Here is a 20,177-nt window from a genome sequence, read left to right on the forward strand (position 1 = left end):
AGGTGAGGAGCTGCAAGTAAATTCTTTGATAAAATATACCTAAAGTGTCAACAAACCAAATCATCTGGTCTAGGTATGATGGAATATGGATTGAACCCATCAAGACCAAAAGATACCGTAACCCAGAAAGTTCCCTATCTTGCTATTTTCTATAAAGGTCAAAAATATACTAGATAGTAGAATCAGCTGAAAAATAAAATGGAATTATAGAATTGTGAAAATTAGAGAGATTCTAGTATAAGTACCAGAAAGAGGAATATCGCCTGATTAAGCATCCCTCCTTGATGCAATCCTTGGAGAGAAATGATGGATGATCCTCTTCAAGAACCACACGTCCAAGCTTATGTTTCCCTTGTTTCACTTGATGAACAAATTCAGATCAAACAAAGAAGAACAAGAAGAGATTGGTGCAGCAATGGAAGCTCCACGGATTGAAGCAATCAAGAGTAATCAAACACCACAAGGAAGGTTTCCTTGTTGGAGCTTTCAAGGAGGAAATTCTCCACAAAACTTAGGGACTTTTGGAAGAGAGAATTCTGCAGAAACAATGCTCTCATAAATCTCAAAAGTGAATGCAAAATGAAGGGTGAAGAGCTTATATAGAAGTCTAGGTGACCAATGGCTTGTTAAGTTAAGGAAGCTTGGCGCCACAATTTGAATTTGAAATTCAAATTCAAATGGCTTGGCCAGTTCCTCACAATCCATACGTCCCATGCTTCTAGATTCATGCACTTAAATTTGATTTAAGATGCATTTAGGTTGAATTAGGCGCTCCATGTGCTCCATGTGCACATGGCTTCCTAATTCACTCTAAATGTGTGTTAAATTAAATTGTAAGTTACATGAATCTTTCCTAAGCTCTTCTAGGTCCTATACTACATGGCTCCTATATACAAAGCCAAAAATACCTATACAATAATTCCTAAAATAAAAAGACAACTAACAAGCCCAATATTGGCTATATAATACCCTAGCCACTAGTCCTAAGGGTCCAAAATACAAGACCCAAAATATGTATCTAAACATTATTCAAAATCATATATGAAAAAAAATAAAATCCTAAGAAGTCTCCCCAGTAAAAGCTTAGGCCCACCATCCTCCATGTTGGCCCATCCTTCATGAATTCTCCTTGCCATAGCTTGAGTAGTAGGCCCCTTGGCCAAGGGTTTTGCATCGCTCCCAAAATTTAATTTGAGAATAATCATTTGAACCAAAAGCAAATAAAAGATCTAAAAGAAGCATAATAATGAGATATAAATTTCATAGGGCTAGCACATGCCAACTTTGGTTGCTGTTTTTTTTGTAGAATCTGGTTTCGATTCTTATCTTTTCTGTATTCATTCTATCTATGTCTCTGCATCCCTTTTTCTCTTATATTTTCATTTTTAATTTTCTTAGATTGGAGAAATGGAGACCAATCTAAAGCAGCATGAGAATTTTGCCCTCCAAGCATCATTGCACTTAGATAACTGTGAGAAACTATTTGTTTTTTAATTTCTATATTTTGCAAGCTGCATATATGCGGCTGATTTGTATATTTTATTTGTTCAGGTAAGAAAGAATCCGAGAATTGTAGAGAAAAGCTTACAGATTCATTGAAGTATGCTAAATCAATTGCTCGGCTTACACCTGAGCTAAAGAAGGAATTTCTTGAGGTTTGTGTTAGAGACTCAAATTACACCTGATGGTTCTTGGAAATGACTACATATTGGGTTCATTGCATGTTTAAAGAGCTAGATGTTGAACCATGTAGATACAAAAGCATCAGTTTGCATTAAATATTTAAAGTGATGACAGGTCTCGCAAAATTAAATTATAAACTTAGCGTAACTTAGGTTAAGTCTATATATCACTTGGAAAACAATTGTTCCCATCTAGCTGTGTTAGAGATTTAGTCTATGCGCATATCACTGTGCGGAAAAATATGATGTATATTTTTCTGATTTGGGAAAAATACAAAGGTGGTATAAATAGAATACAAGGGAATAAATTTGCACACTAATCTATTGCTGAAAATCAGGGAAATAATTCTCCCTATAAATGTTGTATCTAAATAATTAAAGGAGGGGAAATAAAATTGATCTTATTAGCATTAAATCCTATTATGGGTTGTAAAAATCAGAATTGAATGATTCTGTTTGATATGTGCTGATCTCCAATAGATTTTGATTGATATGCGCTGATCTCCAACACTCCCCCTCAATCTGGGTGGTAGATGTCTATCATACCCAGATTGGATCTAATGTTTTCATATGTGTTCTTTGGAAGAGCCTTTGTCAGGATGTCTGCTGTTTGTCTGCATGATGGAACATGGTCAACACTTATAATATCGTGGTCAATTTTTTCTTTAATGAAGTGTTCGTCAATCTCCACGTGCTTTGTCCTATCATGGTGGATTGGGTTCTTTGCAATGCTTATGGCAGCTTTGTTGTCACATAATATCCTCATAGTGTAATTGATGGGAATTCTGATTTCATCCAGCATCCTCTTAAGCCAGATTCCTTCACAGATACCTTGAGCTATAGCTTTGAATTCAGCTTCTGCACTACTCCTTGCTACCCAGGTTGCTTCTTACTTCTCCAAGTCACCATGTTTCCGCACACAAAGGAGCAATAGTCTGTAGTTGATTTCCTATCAGAGGGGCATCCTGCCCAATCCGAGTCAATATAGACTTCAATGCCTCTGTTTGAGTTCTTTTTGAAGTAAAGCCCTCGACCTGGTGTACCTTTTAGATATTGGAGGATTCTGTTCACTTTTTTCATGTGGGCCTCAATTGGATTAGATGTATAACGACTAGCTAAGCTCACAGCAAAACCAATGTCGGGCCTAGTTTGAGTTGGGTAGATTAGCTTCCCAACTAGGCTTTGATATCTATCTTTATCAGTTGGTGGACTTTCTTCTTCACTTCTCTTTTCCGGTTCAATGGGAGTATTGGCTGCCCTGCATCCAAGCATGTCGGTTTCTTGAAGTAAGTCCAGTCCAATGTATATTTCTTTTGTGATACATAAACACCATGCTTGAGGTTCTCGATGACTCAAGTCTCGGGCGAATTTGCATATAGACTTCTTCTTCTAGTTCACCGTTTAGGAAGGCATTCTTGATGTTTAGTTGATAGAGTGGCCAATCTAAATTTACAGCTAAAGTGAGTATGACTCGAATTGAATTGAGTTTGGCCAGTGTTGCAAAAGTCTCTTTGTAGTCCACTCCATATGATTGGGTAAACCCTTTTGCCACCAGTCGAGCTTACCGGTTTATACTACTATTGACATTGTATTTGATAGAGAATATCCACTTGCATCCAATCGATTTCTTCCCTTCCAGTAGAGTGGTGATTTCCCACGTGCCATTTTTAACCAAGGCTAGACTTCTATTATAATTGTTGCCCATTCAGGTTGTTGGAGTGTCTCTTGAAAATTCCTTGGGATATTTGTGCTATCAAGAGCTGCGACAAAAGACCTATACCCTTGTGACAATTTTTCATAGGACACATTTCTCAATGGGGTGTTGAGTGCAAGATCTCACCCTTTTTCTTAAGACAATAGGAATGTCAATGTCATCAATAGGTTTAGGATTAGGAACGATATTACCTAAGGAAAACTCATTTTCTGGAGCCTGGTTGGATTCATGGACTTGCCTTGGATCTGTGCTAGACTCTACTCCTTTCCTTCTCTTCCTGAAGTACATCGTTCAATTGTCTCCTTGTGTAGCCGAGCCTTGATTTTGTTGAGATGCAATCCTCTCTCTATCTTTAGTTGGTGCAATTTCTACTGCATTTTCCTATTCAATTTTTGCTATCTTTTTTGCATTTTCTACTACCCTATACCCTAAACTTGTAGGTGCATTCTCGATTGGCTCTACATTTGGGGCAGATTCAACTAGCTCAAATCCCAAAAATTCTGCTGCATTTTTTGTATTTTCTACTGCAGTTTCCTCTTGTGCAAGTACAGTATTGGCTGGCTCTGTATTTGGGGCAGATTCAGCTAGCTCAAATCCCAAAAATTGGGATTCTACCACTTCAATTGAATAAGTCTGCTCCCCCTGAATGCCAACTTTGGGGTAATAAGGTTGATTCTCAAAAGAAGTGACATCCATGGTGTGGTAAAATTTCTTGGTTTGGGGTGAATAGCATTTGAATCACTTTTGGTGGGGGGAGTAGTCGAGGAAGATGCATTTGATGGATTTCGGGTCAAGTTTGTTGCGGCAAGGATTGAGGTTATGGATGAAGGTTGAACATTCGAATATTTTCAAGGGAATGGATGTAAGGATACGACTGGTAGGGTATGAGGTTTGGAGAGTAGAGTAAGGGGTGTTAAGGTTGAGGATTCGAGAGGGCATTCTATTGATGATGTAGGTTGTAGAGAGGACAGCTTCTCCCCAAAATTGGTTAGGTATATTTGAAGCTAACATGAGAAATTTGGTCACTTCTAGGAGATGTCTATTCTTTCTTTCGACGACCCTGTTTTGTTGAGGGGTATCTACACATAAACTTTGATGTATGATTCCATGTTTCTGAAGGTAGGAATTTAGTGCAAAGTGATAGTACTCTTGGTCGTTGTCACTTCTAAGCACCTTAATTCTACTTTGAAATTGTGTTTTCGAAACAACTCAAATATTCTGCCAACATCTAATTTCTCCTTCATTAGGAAAACCCAAGTGACCCATGTGTGCTCGTCATTGAAGGTGACAAACCATCTTGATCCAGTGACATTGTTTACCTGTGATGGTCCCTATATATTGATGTGAATTAGGGAGAAAGGTTGAGAGGTTTGAGGCAGGTAGGAGCTACATGTATGTTTGGACAATTGACATATTTCACATTGAAACAAGTCCTGATTTTTATTGAATAATGTGGGAACATTTTTTTCAAGTACATAAAATTTGGGTGGCCTAACTGATAGTGCCACAACATTATAGAATTTTTTCTATTTGGAGGTACACATTTACACAAGAGTTGGCCTTGGATTCCACTTTTGACTCTTCAATTTGGAGGAGGTAGAGTCCAGCACATTCTTCAGCATTGGCAATCGTCTTCTTCAACTCCAAAATCTGAAATTCACATAGGTTAGGGAAGATTTAGTGACACACTTCAAATCTCTTGTTAGTTTGCTAATGGACAACAAATTATAGTCAAGTTTAGGCACATAAAGGATTGAATTTAGGGTAATATTTTGTGAGATAATAACTGAACCTTTACCCATGACCTTAGAAAGAGTCCCATCAGCTATCCGAACTGTGTAATTATTTAGGCATGGAGAATGGCTTTTAAACACAATTAAGTCTCCAGTCATGTGATCTGAGGCTTCTGAGTCAATGATCCATGACTTTGGTTTTCCTTAGCTAGTATTTAGAGCATGCAAGAAATCACCTTTTTGTGCCACTACAGTTGTACCAATTGTTTGCTAGAGAATTTTCTATAGTGCTTCCATTTGCTCCTTGTTGAATGGAGATGGGTTAGAATTTACCTCAATTGTGTTGCCTCTGCTGTCCAGGTTTTTGGTCTGTTTTGCCTCTATAGGTTTGCCGTGAATGATCCAGCAGGTGTCCTTAGTGTGACCTAGTTTCTTGCAATGATCACATTAGGGCCAATTTTTCTTTTGAGATGTACGAGATTGGTTCCCCCTTGCTGCCATTGCTAAACCTTCAATGGATGGGACTGCACTTGACTTTCCAAGCATCACTTGCCTCCTGCTCTCCTCTCTTCTCACTTCTGAAAATACTTCTCGGATTATTTTAAGAGGTTTGATTCCAAGGATTCTCTCCCGAACTTCATCAAGTTTTGTGTTCAGCCCCAATAGAAACTTGTAGATCCTATCTTTCTCCACCAATTCTTTATACTTCTTCTTATCCTCGGTACAACTCCATTGAACGTCTTCATATATGTCCAGTTGCTGTCAATGTCAACTGAGTGTATTAATATACTCGGTGACTGAGAAATCACCATGTCGCAGGTCATGGGGTATGCTCTTAATCTTAAATACTGAAGATGTATTGTCCACATTTGAGTAGGTTTCCTTCACTGCATCCCACATCTCCTTGATAGTATCATAGTACATGAAATTTTTCCCAATTTCATTAGTCATGGTGTTGAGCAACCATGACATGACTAAACTGTTTTCCAGTTGCCATTTGTTGAGATTGGGGTCACCATTTTCTGGACTCTTGGAGTCTCCTGTGATGTAACCTTCCTTCCCTTTTCCTTGAAGAAAGATCAACCGATTGCACCCATTGAGGGTAGTTCTGGCCATTCAATTTGTCACCAGTGATAGGGAGTGCAGGCCCTTCGACCAAACTGGTGGCCAAACCTCCGACCTTGTTCTCTCCCATGGTTGGCGGCGCTAGGTTAGGGATGGTTCAGATCGAGCTCTGATACCATGTGGAAAAATATGATGTATATTTTTCTGATTTGGGAAAAATACAAAGGTGGTATAAATAGAATACAAGGGAATAAACCTGAACACTAATCTATCCCTAATTCTCCCTATAAATGTTGTTTCTAAATAATTAAAGGAGGGGAAATAAAATTGATCTTATTAACATTGAATCCTATTATGGGCTGTACAAATCAGAAATGAATGATTTTGATTGATATGTGCTGATCTCCAACAGATTCTGATTGATATGCGCTGATCTCCAACACACTGTTTGTGCATTATCTCCCTCAAAAACCATCTCATACCTCCAACAAGCCACTACTACATTCATCAATAACATTGAGAGGCTAATTGGACCAACTTCATCCTTAGGGTTGTTTGATTAGCTAAAAATAAAGGGATAGGATAGGACAAAACTATGTTACATGTTTGATTTTAGCATTAGTTACTGGACAGAACAATATAAAAATTGAGGGACAGAACAAAAGTATAAAAACTTGTAACTCACTCACCCATGGTACAACTTCTTTGTCTGGTACATGATCCATTTGAAATGTGAAAAATGTGCTCATGACTCTCTCTCTCACGCACAACTCCCACTTCTCACTCTCTCTCTCCCTCTCCCTCTCTCTCTGTCTCCTTTATTCCAAGCTCCTGTTGTGCTCTTCGCTGTCCAAAGACACCCTCATGGGAACAGGTCTGTAAAACTTTCATGAATGTGATTGTATAATTGACGTGGTCTTCAGTGATTTTAGAAAATTGATTATCATTTATGTTAGTAAATTTTGTTGAAGTGCCTCTCCAACATTTTATAAAATTAACACTGATTTTAATATAATTTATAAAATCTGGCGAGTCTTTGTGAGGGTTGATGAGTTGTTCCAGGTGATCGGAATGGAAGGAAAAAAATGTTGCAGACTTGAAATTGCTGGGAGTGTTTAAATCATATAAAGCAGTAAAGTAAAAAGGATAGTTAGGGAAATTAAGCCTATTAAACATAGTACAGCATAAAAATGTTTTGTGCTGTCCATCAGATACCAAACAACATACAAGACAAAAAGATGTGTTGTGGCTCAACTATTTGTCCTGTACTGTTCTATCTATCCTGTACTGTATGTGTATCAAACACACCCTTAAGGTTATCTTCGTCTTGAGTGCTTGATTATACGTGACAGAGACCAAGTCTTGCAATCTTTTAAAGTCTGTTTATTTTCTTAGTATGTTTCTGTATTTCTTTAACATTGGGATAAATAATTAAGGAATAATTATAAGAATGATTTGGAATTGGTTGGCTTTTTCTAAATGCAAATTGATTACTTGCTCGAAGCCAAAGACACTAAAATTACATTCATAGCCGGATGCACATGCACTACATGTTAATCAATTCCAAATCATTCTTATAATTATTCCTTAATTATTCATATTTATAGTTAGTTTTTGCAAATTCGGAGTTGACGAACCATTTAGTTGTCACCATTAGGCTACAAAGACAGAAGGTGTGTTAAACATTTAAGCTAATGGCTTCAAGAATTGAAGTTCAAAAGTTGTATGCTCTACCTTATATTTCGCACTAACTTGTTGATGCATGCATTAATCCCCGTATAACCTAACTATCAAATTCAATATGAGGGTTATCAAAAAAGAACTCTGGATTCAAAAAGTTGTCAGCTGTATGTAATGGGTGATGAAGAAGAATATTCCATCTAAAATCAATGATTTTGAACACATCGTTGTATTTACTCATTATTATTAATAGACTTCATATTAGCTGCCTTTGCCTTGTACAGTGCTTCATATATATAGCGTTGGCTTCTCTTCCATTAGCAAGCCAAAACACTTTCACAAGAGGAGGCATGAACCAACTATACAACAAAATATAACATACAATTGTCAAAACAGTGCAGTTCTAACTAACTAGAGGTGACAATTCTAATTAATTGTACAACAACACACCACTTCCGGTCTTTTTAATATAAGAAACAAATAACTAATTCATCACCAACAAGGTCTAACACAATTGATTGATAGTTGGGTTCTTTAAGCATGGTGAGAAGGATTCGATTCCCTAATGTGTATGGAAAAGACTTTGTTGGGGGCACGCAACCCATTTCACTCTACACCTTAAAAGGAATTATCCTCCGGCTATCGCTTGGAGGATATCTTTAGTGCAAATAAATAGAAAAGAACTAATTCATCAATACCAATAAAATAAATTAGTAAAATCAATTAATTTTAATTAATAATGAAAATTTTATTTTTATTTGAAAAATACCCTTAAAAGTAAATGTTTTAAGTGGTGTCTATATCTAATGATATTTCTCATAATTAAAGAAATATCCTTGGTGCATATAAATAAATAAAAAAAACTAATTCATCAAGACCAATAAAAAAGTTAGTAAAGTCAATTAATTTTAATTAATAATGACATTTAAATTTTATTTCAAAATACCCATAAAATTAAATGGTTCAAGGAATATTATTTTTCTACCAATGAATATGGTAAGTTTTGAAATCCAAACTTGCTAAAATTCCAAATTTCCCACCTCAATTGAATTTAAACGACATCCATATGTACGGGAAATGAGTGTCTTGTAAATATACTTTACAATAGATTATGGTTTTAAAATGAATTTAATAATATATATATATATATATATATATATATATATGAGGAGGGTTATAATAATACCGGTGTAACTTTTACTAAGTATTACACTGCTCAATAACTTTATATTAAATGTGAATTTTGTAAATCCAATCGTTAGATTGAAAGTTCTTTACTTTTAGATCATATATACAAAATTTACTAAAATATGAACAAAGTTATTGAGCGGTGTAATAATTAGTAAAAGTTATACTGGTGTTATTATAACCCTCCTCTCTCTCTCTCTCTCTCTCTCTATATATATATATATATATATATATATATTTGAAAATGAGTTTATGTTTCTTATAATTAAGAACAAAAAGCATACCCATTTGCTTCTTATATTTAATAATGGGCGCAATATATTATTAGAAGGAAGGGAGGAAGGAATACATTGGACACAGGACATTAATACTCAAACTTTAAATTTCATTCACTTCTCAACTAGAAAATATGGGCTAGTACTAATAGTAGTACACAAGCACTTGACCTAGATTATTATCTTTATTATAAATAAATTATGAGCATTTAGTTTGTGTCTTGTCATCTCATTAACACTGAAATAGAGTTTCCGCAAAATACTGTGTTTAGTTAGTCGATGATATATACAGGTGAGTGGGCGCTCTGACAAAATTTGAGTTTTCTTAATGTAGATGCCTACTACAATTGAGGAACTGGAAGCAGCTATTCAAGATACCATTTCTCAAGCCAATTCAATCCTCTTTGTCAATCATAACATATTGGAGCAATACGAAGAACGTCAACGACAGGTGCTCCTTCTAATTTCTATCATTGTATTTTGTTTGGGTTATTTTGTTGTGCCATGCATATTTACATTTACTTCACAGATAGAAGATCTTGCAGCAAAACTGGAAGCAGACAAGAAGGAATCAACACGGTGTTTGGCTGATTTAAATAACATCAAGGTCAATTATAAAGTAGCTTAATTTTATGCGAATTTCCTTGTGACAGCTTTCTTTACAATATGCATAACTAGAATGTTATAACATAGAGCATCATTAACCTACCAACTCAAAATCAACCATCAACCCTTATATATTAAAAGCAAACAACTATCTTACACTAGAGCGTTTTTAGATACTATTCTTCAATGGAAGTGTTTTGAGAGATTTTTTAATTTCCTATCTAATTTAATTTTTTTATTTATGATATTTATTTATAAATTAAATTTTAATAATTTAAAATAAATTATCAATAATTAAAAATAATATATTTATTTATCATAAATCTAAAATATAATTTATATATTTAAAAATATCTATTTATGCTAATTTTAAATATAATTTATATATTCAATTACATTATTATTATTTATTTATATTGGAAAAAAAACCCTCAAGTTCTACCTATCCTAAATCATTAAAAAAGGCCAAGTACAATAGTGCTAGACGTGAGGAGGTGTATTGAGAAAAATCTAAGTTGCACATAGACTAGAGATAAGATAATTAAAAAATATATAAGTGGGGGGCAATCCTCACCTTATAAGTCAGTTTTGTAAGTTTGAGTTAGACTTTTAACCCACATTCTAAGATGGTATCAAAGTTATCATAGATACACTCTAAAAGGGTCACCACCATTGGTACAAGCACCAAGTCCAATAGTATTGGCCATGAGGAGGTGTATTGAGAAAAAAACTTAAGTCTTACCTATCCTAGATCATTAAAAAAGGTCACCTACCATTTGTCCACATATCAAGCTTAATAGTGCCGGACGCGAGGGAGTGTATTGGGAAAAATCTAAGTCTCCCTCTTACACCAACTAGAGATTAGGTAATTAAAGAATATATAAGTGAGGAATAACTCTCGCCTTACAAGTCAATTTTGTAAGGTTGAGTTAGACTCTTAATCCATATTCCAAGAATTTATATATAATTTATGCTAAATTTTAATTATATATAATAAATGTTTTGTATGTGAAATATACAAGCTAAAATACTAGTAAGTTGTTTAATGAAGATTCTTGAATGATTTTATATTTCATCTCAAACATGCTCCATCATACAATAGTCGCTGGGGCTTGAAGTGTGTATAGTTTACCGGTTCACCTACCTTGTGCTATCATTTGACATTTTATCAGATGGATGAGGGCAGTAAGGATTGAATCTAGACCAATTTGTTATAGGGAAGCTCTAATACCAAGTCACAAACCAATTATTCTCAAAGCTTTGGCAAGTAGGTGAAGACAAATGAGTGATTTTACATTACATTCTATAAATTTGGGAGAAGAGATAATTTTTTTTTCTCTAATTCATATGAAGTCATATATAAGGGTAGAAATAGAATATAAAAAAAGAGTTGGTTAGGAGATACTAACCAATCTGCTACAAAGAAAAGTAAAATCAAACCACATAGATAAGGGAGCACTAAAATTTGAATTGGATCTGAATCTAAACTAGTTAAAATATTCTCCTTAAAAAACTTCTAGACTTGATAAGGCATCTGCAGCCTTGTTTTCAGAACCAAGTAACATGGACGTCCAACATATTGGTCTGGGGTTGTATACTTTTTTGTAAGATCTGTTAAGGCTTCTCTGGTCGAAACACAATGAATGTACATTCCAAGCTAGCAAGTCCTCCAATGTTGAATAGCCATGAATAAAGCCACCATTTTTTTTTGCTGGCTGAGACTTACACTCTTAGACAAGCTTCTATTTGATAAAGCGTTGCTGAAAAATGCTCAGGGTCTTCCTTCCCTCTTGCATTACTTGAGATTAAGAGATTGAATGAAAAATAGTCAGGTGAGTATCTTACAACGCCAGATCTGAATATTTCATATATGTGAGAAAAAGTACAAAGGAAGATCTAAAAGGTATGACAACAGATCCCTGATAGAGAAGGCATAGATACTAGATAGTTAAAAGTCAACAAAAGAGGAACAGCCTTTTACAAAAAATATATATATAAAATATAAAATACATTAATCTAATAATATATAAATCTAACACTTCTCAAGCCGGAGCATACAAATTGTATGCACCAAGCTTGGAACACAAACTGGATTCGAGGTCCCCTTAAGGATTTAATAATGGTATCATCAAGTTGATCACTAGTGTTGACAAATTCAATAACAAAATGACATTGACAATCCAACTCTACGTTTAGTCCTCTCATGAAACACTGGATTGTGAAGGGTAGCTTGATTATCACAACATAATTTCATTGGTTGAACTTCACAAAATTTTAACTCTTGAAGGAGTTGTTTAATACTTTCAAGTTCACAAGTAACCAAAGTCATAGATTGATATTTTGCTTCAGCTCTAGGTCAAGCGACATTTTGTTTCTTGCTTTTCCAAGAGATGAGATTTGCACAAATAAAAATGCAGTAACCAGAAGTAGGACGTCGGTCTATAGGATATCATACACAATCAATATCATAGTACAGAGAAACTTGGCTGCCTCCTTTGTCTTCATGTAACAAACATTGACCTAGAGCCTTTTTGACATATTTAAGAATACATATTACAACATTCTAGTGATCAATGAGCTGCCTACAAAAATAGACTAACAATCCCTACTGCATAAAATATATAAATATAATATTAGAATAGCGGACATCCTGTTATCTACAATCCCACTTGGTGTTGGTCGCTCCGCTATCGGGGATTCATAACTGAGTCCAACATCAAGAGTGCCCTTTAAGTAGTGTTGGATTCTCTTAACTGCTTTTCAGTGATCGAGGTGGCTGAGCCATAAACTGACAAACTTTGTTTACACTGGAGGCAATTTCAGGTCGTGTAATGGTAATTTATTTCAGGGTTCCAACAATAGATCTTTTACATGGCAGAATCTCCAACACAATCACTACCAAATCGAGTCAATTTCTCACCACTAGGCATAGGAGCAGAAATTCCCTTGGCATCAAACATATTAGCTTTGTGCAGTAAATCACGAATATATTTTTCTTGAGAAAAATGAAGAGAACCAGAGGAATATTTCTTAACCTCGACTCCTAGAAAATAGTTCCCCCAATTGTCTGAGAGTAAAAGTTGTGCTGAGCATATTAATCACTTGTTGCACAACAGAGGGAGCTGAAGAACCAGTGATGATTATATCAACATAAACCAGGACATATATGCAGCAATCAGAGTTCTTGAGAATGAAAAGAGAAGGGTCACAGATGCTTCTGTGAAAACCAACTTATACTAAGAGCTGAGTTAGTCTTCATACCAGGCCCTAAGTGCCTGTTTTAATCCATAGATAGTCTTGTTAAGCTTGCGTACAAGACTCTAATCAGCTGATTCAAAGCCTGGTGGCTGAGCATATGTTCATCTTCACTAAGAAATCTATTAAGGAAGGCATTATTGGCCTTAATTTGCTGTAAGGGCCACTGATTTGTCAAAGCTAATGTAATTATGATTCAGACAATTGCTGGCTTCACCACCGGGAAGAACGTTTCTGTTAAATTGAAACCAGGCTTTTAATGAAAGCCATTTGCCACTAGATGAGCTTTATATTTATTTATAGTATCATCAGTATTTTCTTTAACCCTCAATACCCATTTACAATCAGTGGTAGAGAGATTAGAAGGTAATGAAGTTAGAATCAAGTCTTATTGGCAATTAATGCATCAATTTCATCCTTGTTGGCTTGTTTCCAATAAGGAACAGCCATAGCCTGTTAAAAAGTTGATGGTTCAGCATGAGTGAAAAGAAAAATAGGATAAAGTCTTGGTTTAATTATACCAGACTCCATATTTTCTGAGGATAAGTTGGTAGATTAGGAACAGAAACCAGTGGAACAGAGCATGCAGGGTCAGTGGAGGTATTTAAAGATGTAGTTGTAGAATAGGAACTTATAGGAGGTGACTGATGTGCACCATTATTGGAAAAACCCAAGTTCCACATCGATTAGAGATTAGGCAATTGAATAGTATATAAGTGGAAAGCAACCCTCACTTTACAAGCCGGTTTTGTAAGGTCGAGTTAGGCTTAAATCCACTATTCTAATATGGTATCAGAGTTATCTTAGATTCTTAAAAAATGGGCCACCCACTATTGATACATGCACCATGGGCATGAGGGGGTGTATTGAGAAAAAACTCAAGTCCTGCCAATCCTAGAGCATTAAAAAGGGCCACTCACCATTTATCCACGTACCAAGCCTAATAGTACTGGAAGTGAGGGGGTGTATTGGGAAAAATCCAAGTCCTACATCGACTAGAGATTAGGCAATTGAATAGTATATAAGTGGAAAACAACCCTCACTTTACAAGCCGGTTTTGTAAGGTTGAGTTAGGCTTAAATCCACTATTCTAAGAAGCATGCTATATAGGTGTTGTGGTAGTAGTGGATTGTTGTAAGGTGGTGGGATTTAGAACAAGTGGCATGTTTGAGGGAGATGATGAAGGAGTAACAAATTAAGGAGATTGAAGAAAATGAGTTTCATTAAAGACATGTTTAGGACTCAGATTCTGTAAATAGGTGCTCTCTCTATTGAAAAGATGTAATTGTAATCTTCCGAAATGCTCTTAATTCAGAATTAAGATTCCACTATTTGTTAAGATTTACTCATTTTATTACCCACCCAAAATTCTAATAAGCAGATATGAGAATGTTGCTTTGGATACTAAAGGCATGGGTTTGTAGAAGCACCAGTAAGTAGAGTAGTTCAAATGAAAGGTTGCCTAATTACTAGAGGCAGAGGGAGACCATGAAAAGCTTAAGGTGGAACTATTCAGAAGGATTTAAATGTCAATTGGTTGCCTTTGCAATAGTTTGTCAATAGTTTTTTCTGAATAATGCTTGTGCTTACAATTTTATAAATAATTCAAATTTGTTTTTTTCTGCAGGGAAAATGGCTTCCAACATTAAGAAACCTTGTTGCAAAGATAAATGAAACTTTCAGTTCTAATTTCCAAGAGATGGCTGTTGCTGGAGAAGTTTCACTTGGTCTGTGGGTTGGTAATTGACTTTAATTTGTTGGGATTTTCTTGCTCTTTTATCCTCACCTATGTTTTCTATTTTCTCAGATGAGCATGATATGGACTTTGATCAATTTGGAATACTTATAAAAGTCAAATTCAGGTGACTTCTGTTCTGAGGCAGTTATTTTGTTTAGGAATATGCTTTCACGTGATCACTGTTCTATCTTATGGTTATCTGATGTGACTTCTGGTTACCAGTCATCTTCAATGTTTATGAGGAAATCCAACTTTGCGACCTGCAATTTTTACTCGTTTATTGATGATAGAAGTAATCTGATGATAAATTTAATTTGACCTATCCAAAAAAATGCTATTTTTTTATTTTTATTTTTTTATTATTATTATTTTTTATCTTATTCAATTTAACTTGCCACATATTGGCTAAATAATTGTTAAGGGTATCCCTTTGCACATCTTAGATCCGCTTTCTTTTTTTATTACTGCTCACACAGTATATCTTCTATATATCATCTTTCGCAGGGAAAATGGACAGCTTCAAGTTCTGAGTGCCCATCATCAATCTGGAGGGGTATTACAAAGAATATATTTCTTATTACATTCATGCTCATTTTTTCTCCCTTAACGAACCTTGGGGTTTGTTTTTCTAGGAGCGATCAGTTTCAACTATTGTTTTTCTTGTTTCCCTTCAAGATCTTACAAACTGCCCATTTAGAGTTGTTGATGAGATCAACCAAGGTTGGCTACTGTTTGAACAAATTTTTTTCAGATTGACACAAACTCTCAAAAGACTGATCCTGACTGTATTTTTATTAGGGATGGACCCAATAAATGAAAGGAAGATGTTCCAGCAATTAGTAAGAGCGGCAAGCAAGCCAAATACACCCCAGTGAGTATGAAGTACTATCACTTGATCTTTTCGGTTCTTTGGTCAGTTTGAGGTTATAACTTGATGGATACAGCATACCTAATTCAGCAGGTCAGATTTTTTTTTTTTTTAATAAAAGGGAATGGCAAGGGATATTGATAATTTGCGGCTGTCATATGAGCTGTTAAATGGATTATGATCAGCCAACTTTGTGCATTGATAGGGAGGGGAGTCCAAAGGATTATATGGAATTAGGTAGAAAATAAGACGAATTTGACCCTAAATGCAACTTGATGGTAGAACGAGTTATGAAGTGTGATCCTAACCACGATTTGTCAGTAAAACTAATATTGTAAGATTTAGTTCTTAACTCAATAACTAAAGGGAAAGCTCTGACATCATTAACATTCAAATCTCCTTAGTTGAAGGACATGAATTTCCTATTAGACTAAGCTTGATGGTATTAGCAACTCTTGAAATACAAGATTAAATTTCAACTATCATGCAATTACCAAGGTGCATTGATGTCAAAGAATATTTGTCTTCCAAATTTCAGTCCTTTCTCTCTTCACAAGGTATTCTTCATCAAATCTCTTGTACTCATACATTATAGAAAAATGGTGTTGCTAAGTGCATATTACTTGATTAAACGCATGCCCTCCTCTATTATCAACAATCAAATTCCATACACCATCTTGTATCCACAACATGACCTTTATCCTGTCCCATTTCCTGTCTTTGCATATACATGTTTTGTCCATGATCTCACCCTGGGAAGAGATAAGCTTTCTATATGGTCCTTTAAATGTGTCTTTCTTGGTATTCTTGTCTCTAGAAAGGATATCGTTGCTTCTATCCACAACTTCAACAGTACCTTGTTTCAGCTAACATCTCTTTGATTCCTCTCCTTTTCTAAGGATGCTAACAGTCATCCTCCTCTAGATGCTCAACTTGATGCTCTAGCTCTGGTTGTAGTTGTTGATCCACTACCATTTTACTTGTTTATCAGCTAAGGACGCGACATCCACAGGTGATTTCACATACAAATCCTACAGTATCATCTATCGTTCAACACAACCGTCTGACAACGCTCCCTACAATTAAATCTCCTTTACCCGAGCTTTCCATTGCCATCCACAAAGGTATACGATCTACTAATAAACCTAACCCTTTATATGCATGCATTCTTTCTTGTCATCAATTGTCTCCTTCCTATTTTTCTTTTATTTCCTCTTTGGATTTTGTTGTTATTCCTAGGTCTATAGGTGAAGCTATGGCTAATTCTAGGTGGAGATAGGCGATGTTGAATGAAAGGGATGCTTTACAAACTAGTGGTACATAGGAGTTGGTGCCTTTGCCTCCTAACAAGTCTACAATTGGTTGTTGATGGGTGTACACGGTGAAGGTTGCACCAGATGGCAATATTGATCATTGCACGGTTGGTTGTCAAGGGCTATTCTCAAATCTATGGCCTTGATTATGGCAATACTTTCTTTCATGTAGTCAAGATGACTTTTGTTCGTTTGTTTCTTACTATGGTTGCCATTCGTCATTGGCCATTGCACTAGTTGGATATTAAAAATGCAATTTTAAATGGTGAATTGCATGAAGAGATTTATATGAACTATCCTCCCGACTTTACTATTTCTGGTGACTCTCATCTTGTATGTTACCTCCATCGCTCTATTAATGGCATGAAGGAATCTCCTTGTGTGTGGTTTGGTCACTTCAACTCGACGTTAATTGAGTTAAGTATGACTTAATGTGAGGTTGAACACTCTGTTTTCTTCCTTCACTCCTCATCTGGTCTTTGCACTTATTTAGTGATATATGTTGATGACATTGTCATTATTGGTGATGACTTAGACGGTGTTTGTTGTCTCAAGTTTCACCTTTAGCATCGATTTTAGATGAATGACCTTGGCCTTTTTGAAATATTTTTTGGGGATCGAGGTTGCTCAATTTGCTTTTGATATTGCCATTTTGCAACGAAATATGCTCTGGACATTATCATTGAGTTTGGTATGATTGATTGTCACTTCAATGACACTGATGGACCTCAACGTCAAGCTTCTTCCAGGTTAGGGGGAGCCATTGGATGACCCGAAAAAATATCGTAGACTTGTTGGCAAACTCAATTATCAAATTGTCACCAAGTCAAACATTGGATTCCCAGTAAGTGTGGTAAGCCAATTTATCAACAATCCTCATGATAGCCATTGGATTGCAATCAAGAGGATCCTTAGATTTATCAAGAAGGTGTTGGGTTGTGGACTCCTCCTATATGAAGACAAAGGAAATTCTAGAATTATCTGTTACTCTGATGTTGAGCGGGCAAGATCACCATCAGATAGAAATTCTACCTTTGGCTATTGTGTTTTGATTGGAGGTAACTTGATTTCATGGAGAAGGAAGAAGCAAAATACAATTGTTAGATCTAGTGCAGAAACAGAATATCGTGTTATGGTAGCAGCTACAAGTGATTACATGGCTATAACAACTTCTCAAGCAACTCCAAATTGGAGACACTTAGGAAACTAAACTCATAAATGATAATCAAGTTGCTCTTCACATTGTCTCCAATTTAGTCTTCCACAAGTGGACTAAATACATAGAAATAGACTGTCATTTTGTAAGAGGGAAAGTGCTCTCAAGAGAGATCACAACCGAGTTCGTCTACTCTTAGTGACCAGTTAGCAGATGTGTTCACAAAATTACTTAAAGGGCCTCGGGTTGATTACATTTGTAACAAGCTTGATGCATATGATATATATGCTCCAACTTGAGGGGAGTGTTAAGATATTGTGGAGATTTATTAGGATTAATCATATATTAACTAACCATATCATATTAATCCTTATTTTTAATTATAAATTAGAGTTATGTGTGTTGAAGATTGACACACAATTCCTAAATCGCAATAGTTATCAAGAAAAGAAATAAAAAAGATGATCGTAAATTCCCACTTGCCAAACTTGTATAAAAGTGATCCCTTTTGGTACAACTTCTAGTCTATGGATTTGAACTTCCTTTGATCTCCATAATTTAGATGTTGCAAAGTTTTCTTCTTCCTTGGTCTTGGCCCTAGTCATGGGAATTCCATTTCCATTGAAAGATCCTTTGATTGGTTCGTTGCATCTCTATCATGCATGTATCTAATGAAATAAAATGAATACAAACTCATAGGTTATGACTGTGATGCTTTACATTATGACTTGTACAATGTACAATTAAGGTTGACGTTTGCTTTCAGGTTTGTCAGTCACTAATGTGTTTTATTCCCCAGCTTTTATTGGTGGCTAATTTATAGGTTATCATTAATCTTATGCAGGTGTTTCTTGCTTACACCGAAATTGTTGCCAGATCTACAATATAGTGAAGCATGTAGTATATTGAATGTGATGAATGGCCCTTGGATTGAGCAACCCTCGAAGGGTAATTTTTCATACCAGAAGCTATAGTAATCCTCCTTTTAACTGTTGATATTGCTCATAAGATATTGTCTTTGTGAATCAGTTTGGACTACTGGTGATCGATGGAGTATCATCACGGGACTTGTTGGAGACACCCATTGTTAAGCACTGTGGTGTTGAGCCACAGGGAACCAACACTGTTTGTCTGGGCGGGTTCTGCCAAGATTTTTTCTTTATATATTATATATATATATTTTGCATTTAAATTAGCTTGCTTCCATCTCATTGGTTAGATATTTATAGTTTTGTAAATGTATTTCATTTTTACTTTTACGATATTATGTTAATTAACACCTTTGTTCCAAGTTGCTGGCAGAATCATTAAGGGGTTATAAGCAAACATTAATTATTTTGGGCAGTTATAGTTCATTTTCTGTGGTGCACGCCGTGCTATATTTTCATTATGGCAGCTAATATGCTCAAATTAGGCGTTTCTTTGCCATCTCGTCAAAGCAAGGTTGTATATTACTTAAGTAATACTTGACCACTAAGCATAAATGAATTGTGAGTGCTTTATCATAAAAGTTTGGAACGATGTTGGAAGCGCACGTATAAAACCTAATTCATTTTGAAAATTTCATTTATATAAAATCTTGTTAAAAGTGTTTTTTTTTAAGTTGATTAAAATCTAACTTATATCTCTAGTTGAACTTTAATTTTTCTCAATATACTTCTACGGTGCTATTAGGCTTAGTGTGTATAAATGTTGGGTGATCCTTTTAGAATAGATCAAGGATAGTTTTGAAAGTATGTTAAGTAGATTGAATTATAACTTAATGTTGCGTGTGCGTGGGCGTGGGCGTGTGCGTGTGTGGGTAAAATTTGTCACGGATAATAAATGGATAAACTAAGTTTGTGGATAAAATTTGCCACGAATAATAAATTGATAAACTAATTGGGTACCTGCAGATAATGAAG

At 35.4% G+C, this 20,177-nt stretch overlaps 1 protein-coding gene across 3 annotated transcripts in view; it reads left to right on the forward strand.

Moving 5' to 3' along the window:
- SMC5 (structural maintenance of chromosomes 5) overlaps positions 1–19,621 on the forward strand; it is a 39,386-nt gene extending 19,765 nt beyond the window's left edge. For 2 of the 3 annotated variants that reach the window (XM_029271085.2, XM_020357089.3), the window contains exons 20-29: positions 1,399–1,471; positions 1,552–1,655; positions 9,672–9,788; positions 9,867–9,944; positions 14,826–14,925; positions 15,006–15,060; positions 15,441–15,489; positions 15,569–15,807; positions 19,118–19,221; positions 19,303–19,621. In XM_029271085.2, the coding sequence (XP_029126918.1) occupies positions 1,399–1,471; positions 1,552–1,655; positions 9,672–9,788; positions 9,867–9,944; positions 14,826–14,925; positions 15,006–15,060; positions 15,441–15,489; positions 15,569–15,807; positions 19,118–19,221; positions 19,303–19,364 (981 nt within the window). In that variant the 3' untranslated portion in view covers positions 19,365–19,621. The remainder of the gene's footprint in view (positions 1–1,398; positions 1,472–1,551; positions 1,656–9,671; positions 9,789–9,866; positions 9,945–14,825; positions 14,926–15,005; positions 15,061–15,440; positions 15,490–15,568; positions 15,808–19,117; positions 19,222–19,302) is intronic. The other variant, XM_020357090.3, reaches the window with a different exon arrangement.
- Positions 19,622–20,177: the final 556 nt, after the last annotated feature.

Source organism: Cajanus cajan, chromosome 10 (genome assembly GCF_000230855.2).
Source record: "Cajanus cajan strain Asha chromosome 10, NIPB_CcT2T_4, whole genome shotgun sequence".
Taxonomy (NCBI): Eukaryota; Viridiplantae; Streptophyta; class Magnoliopsida; order Fabales; family Fabaceae; genus Cajanus; species Cajanus cajan.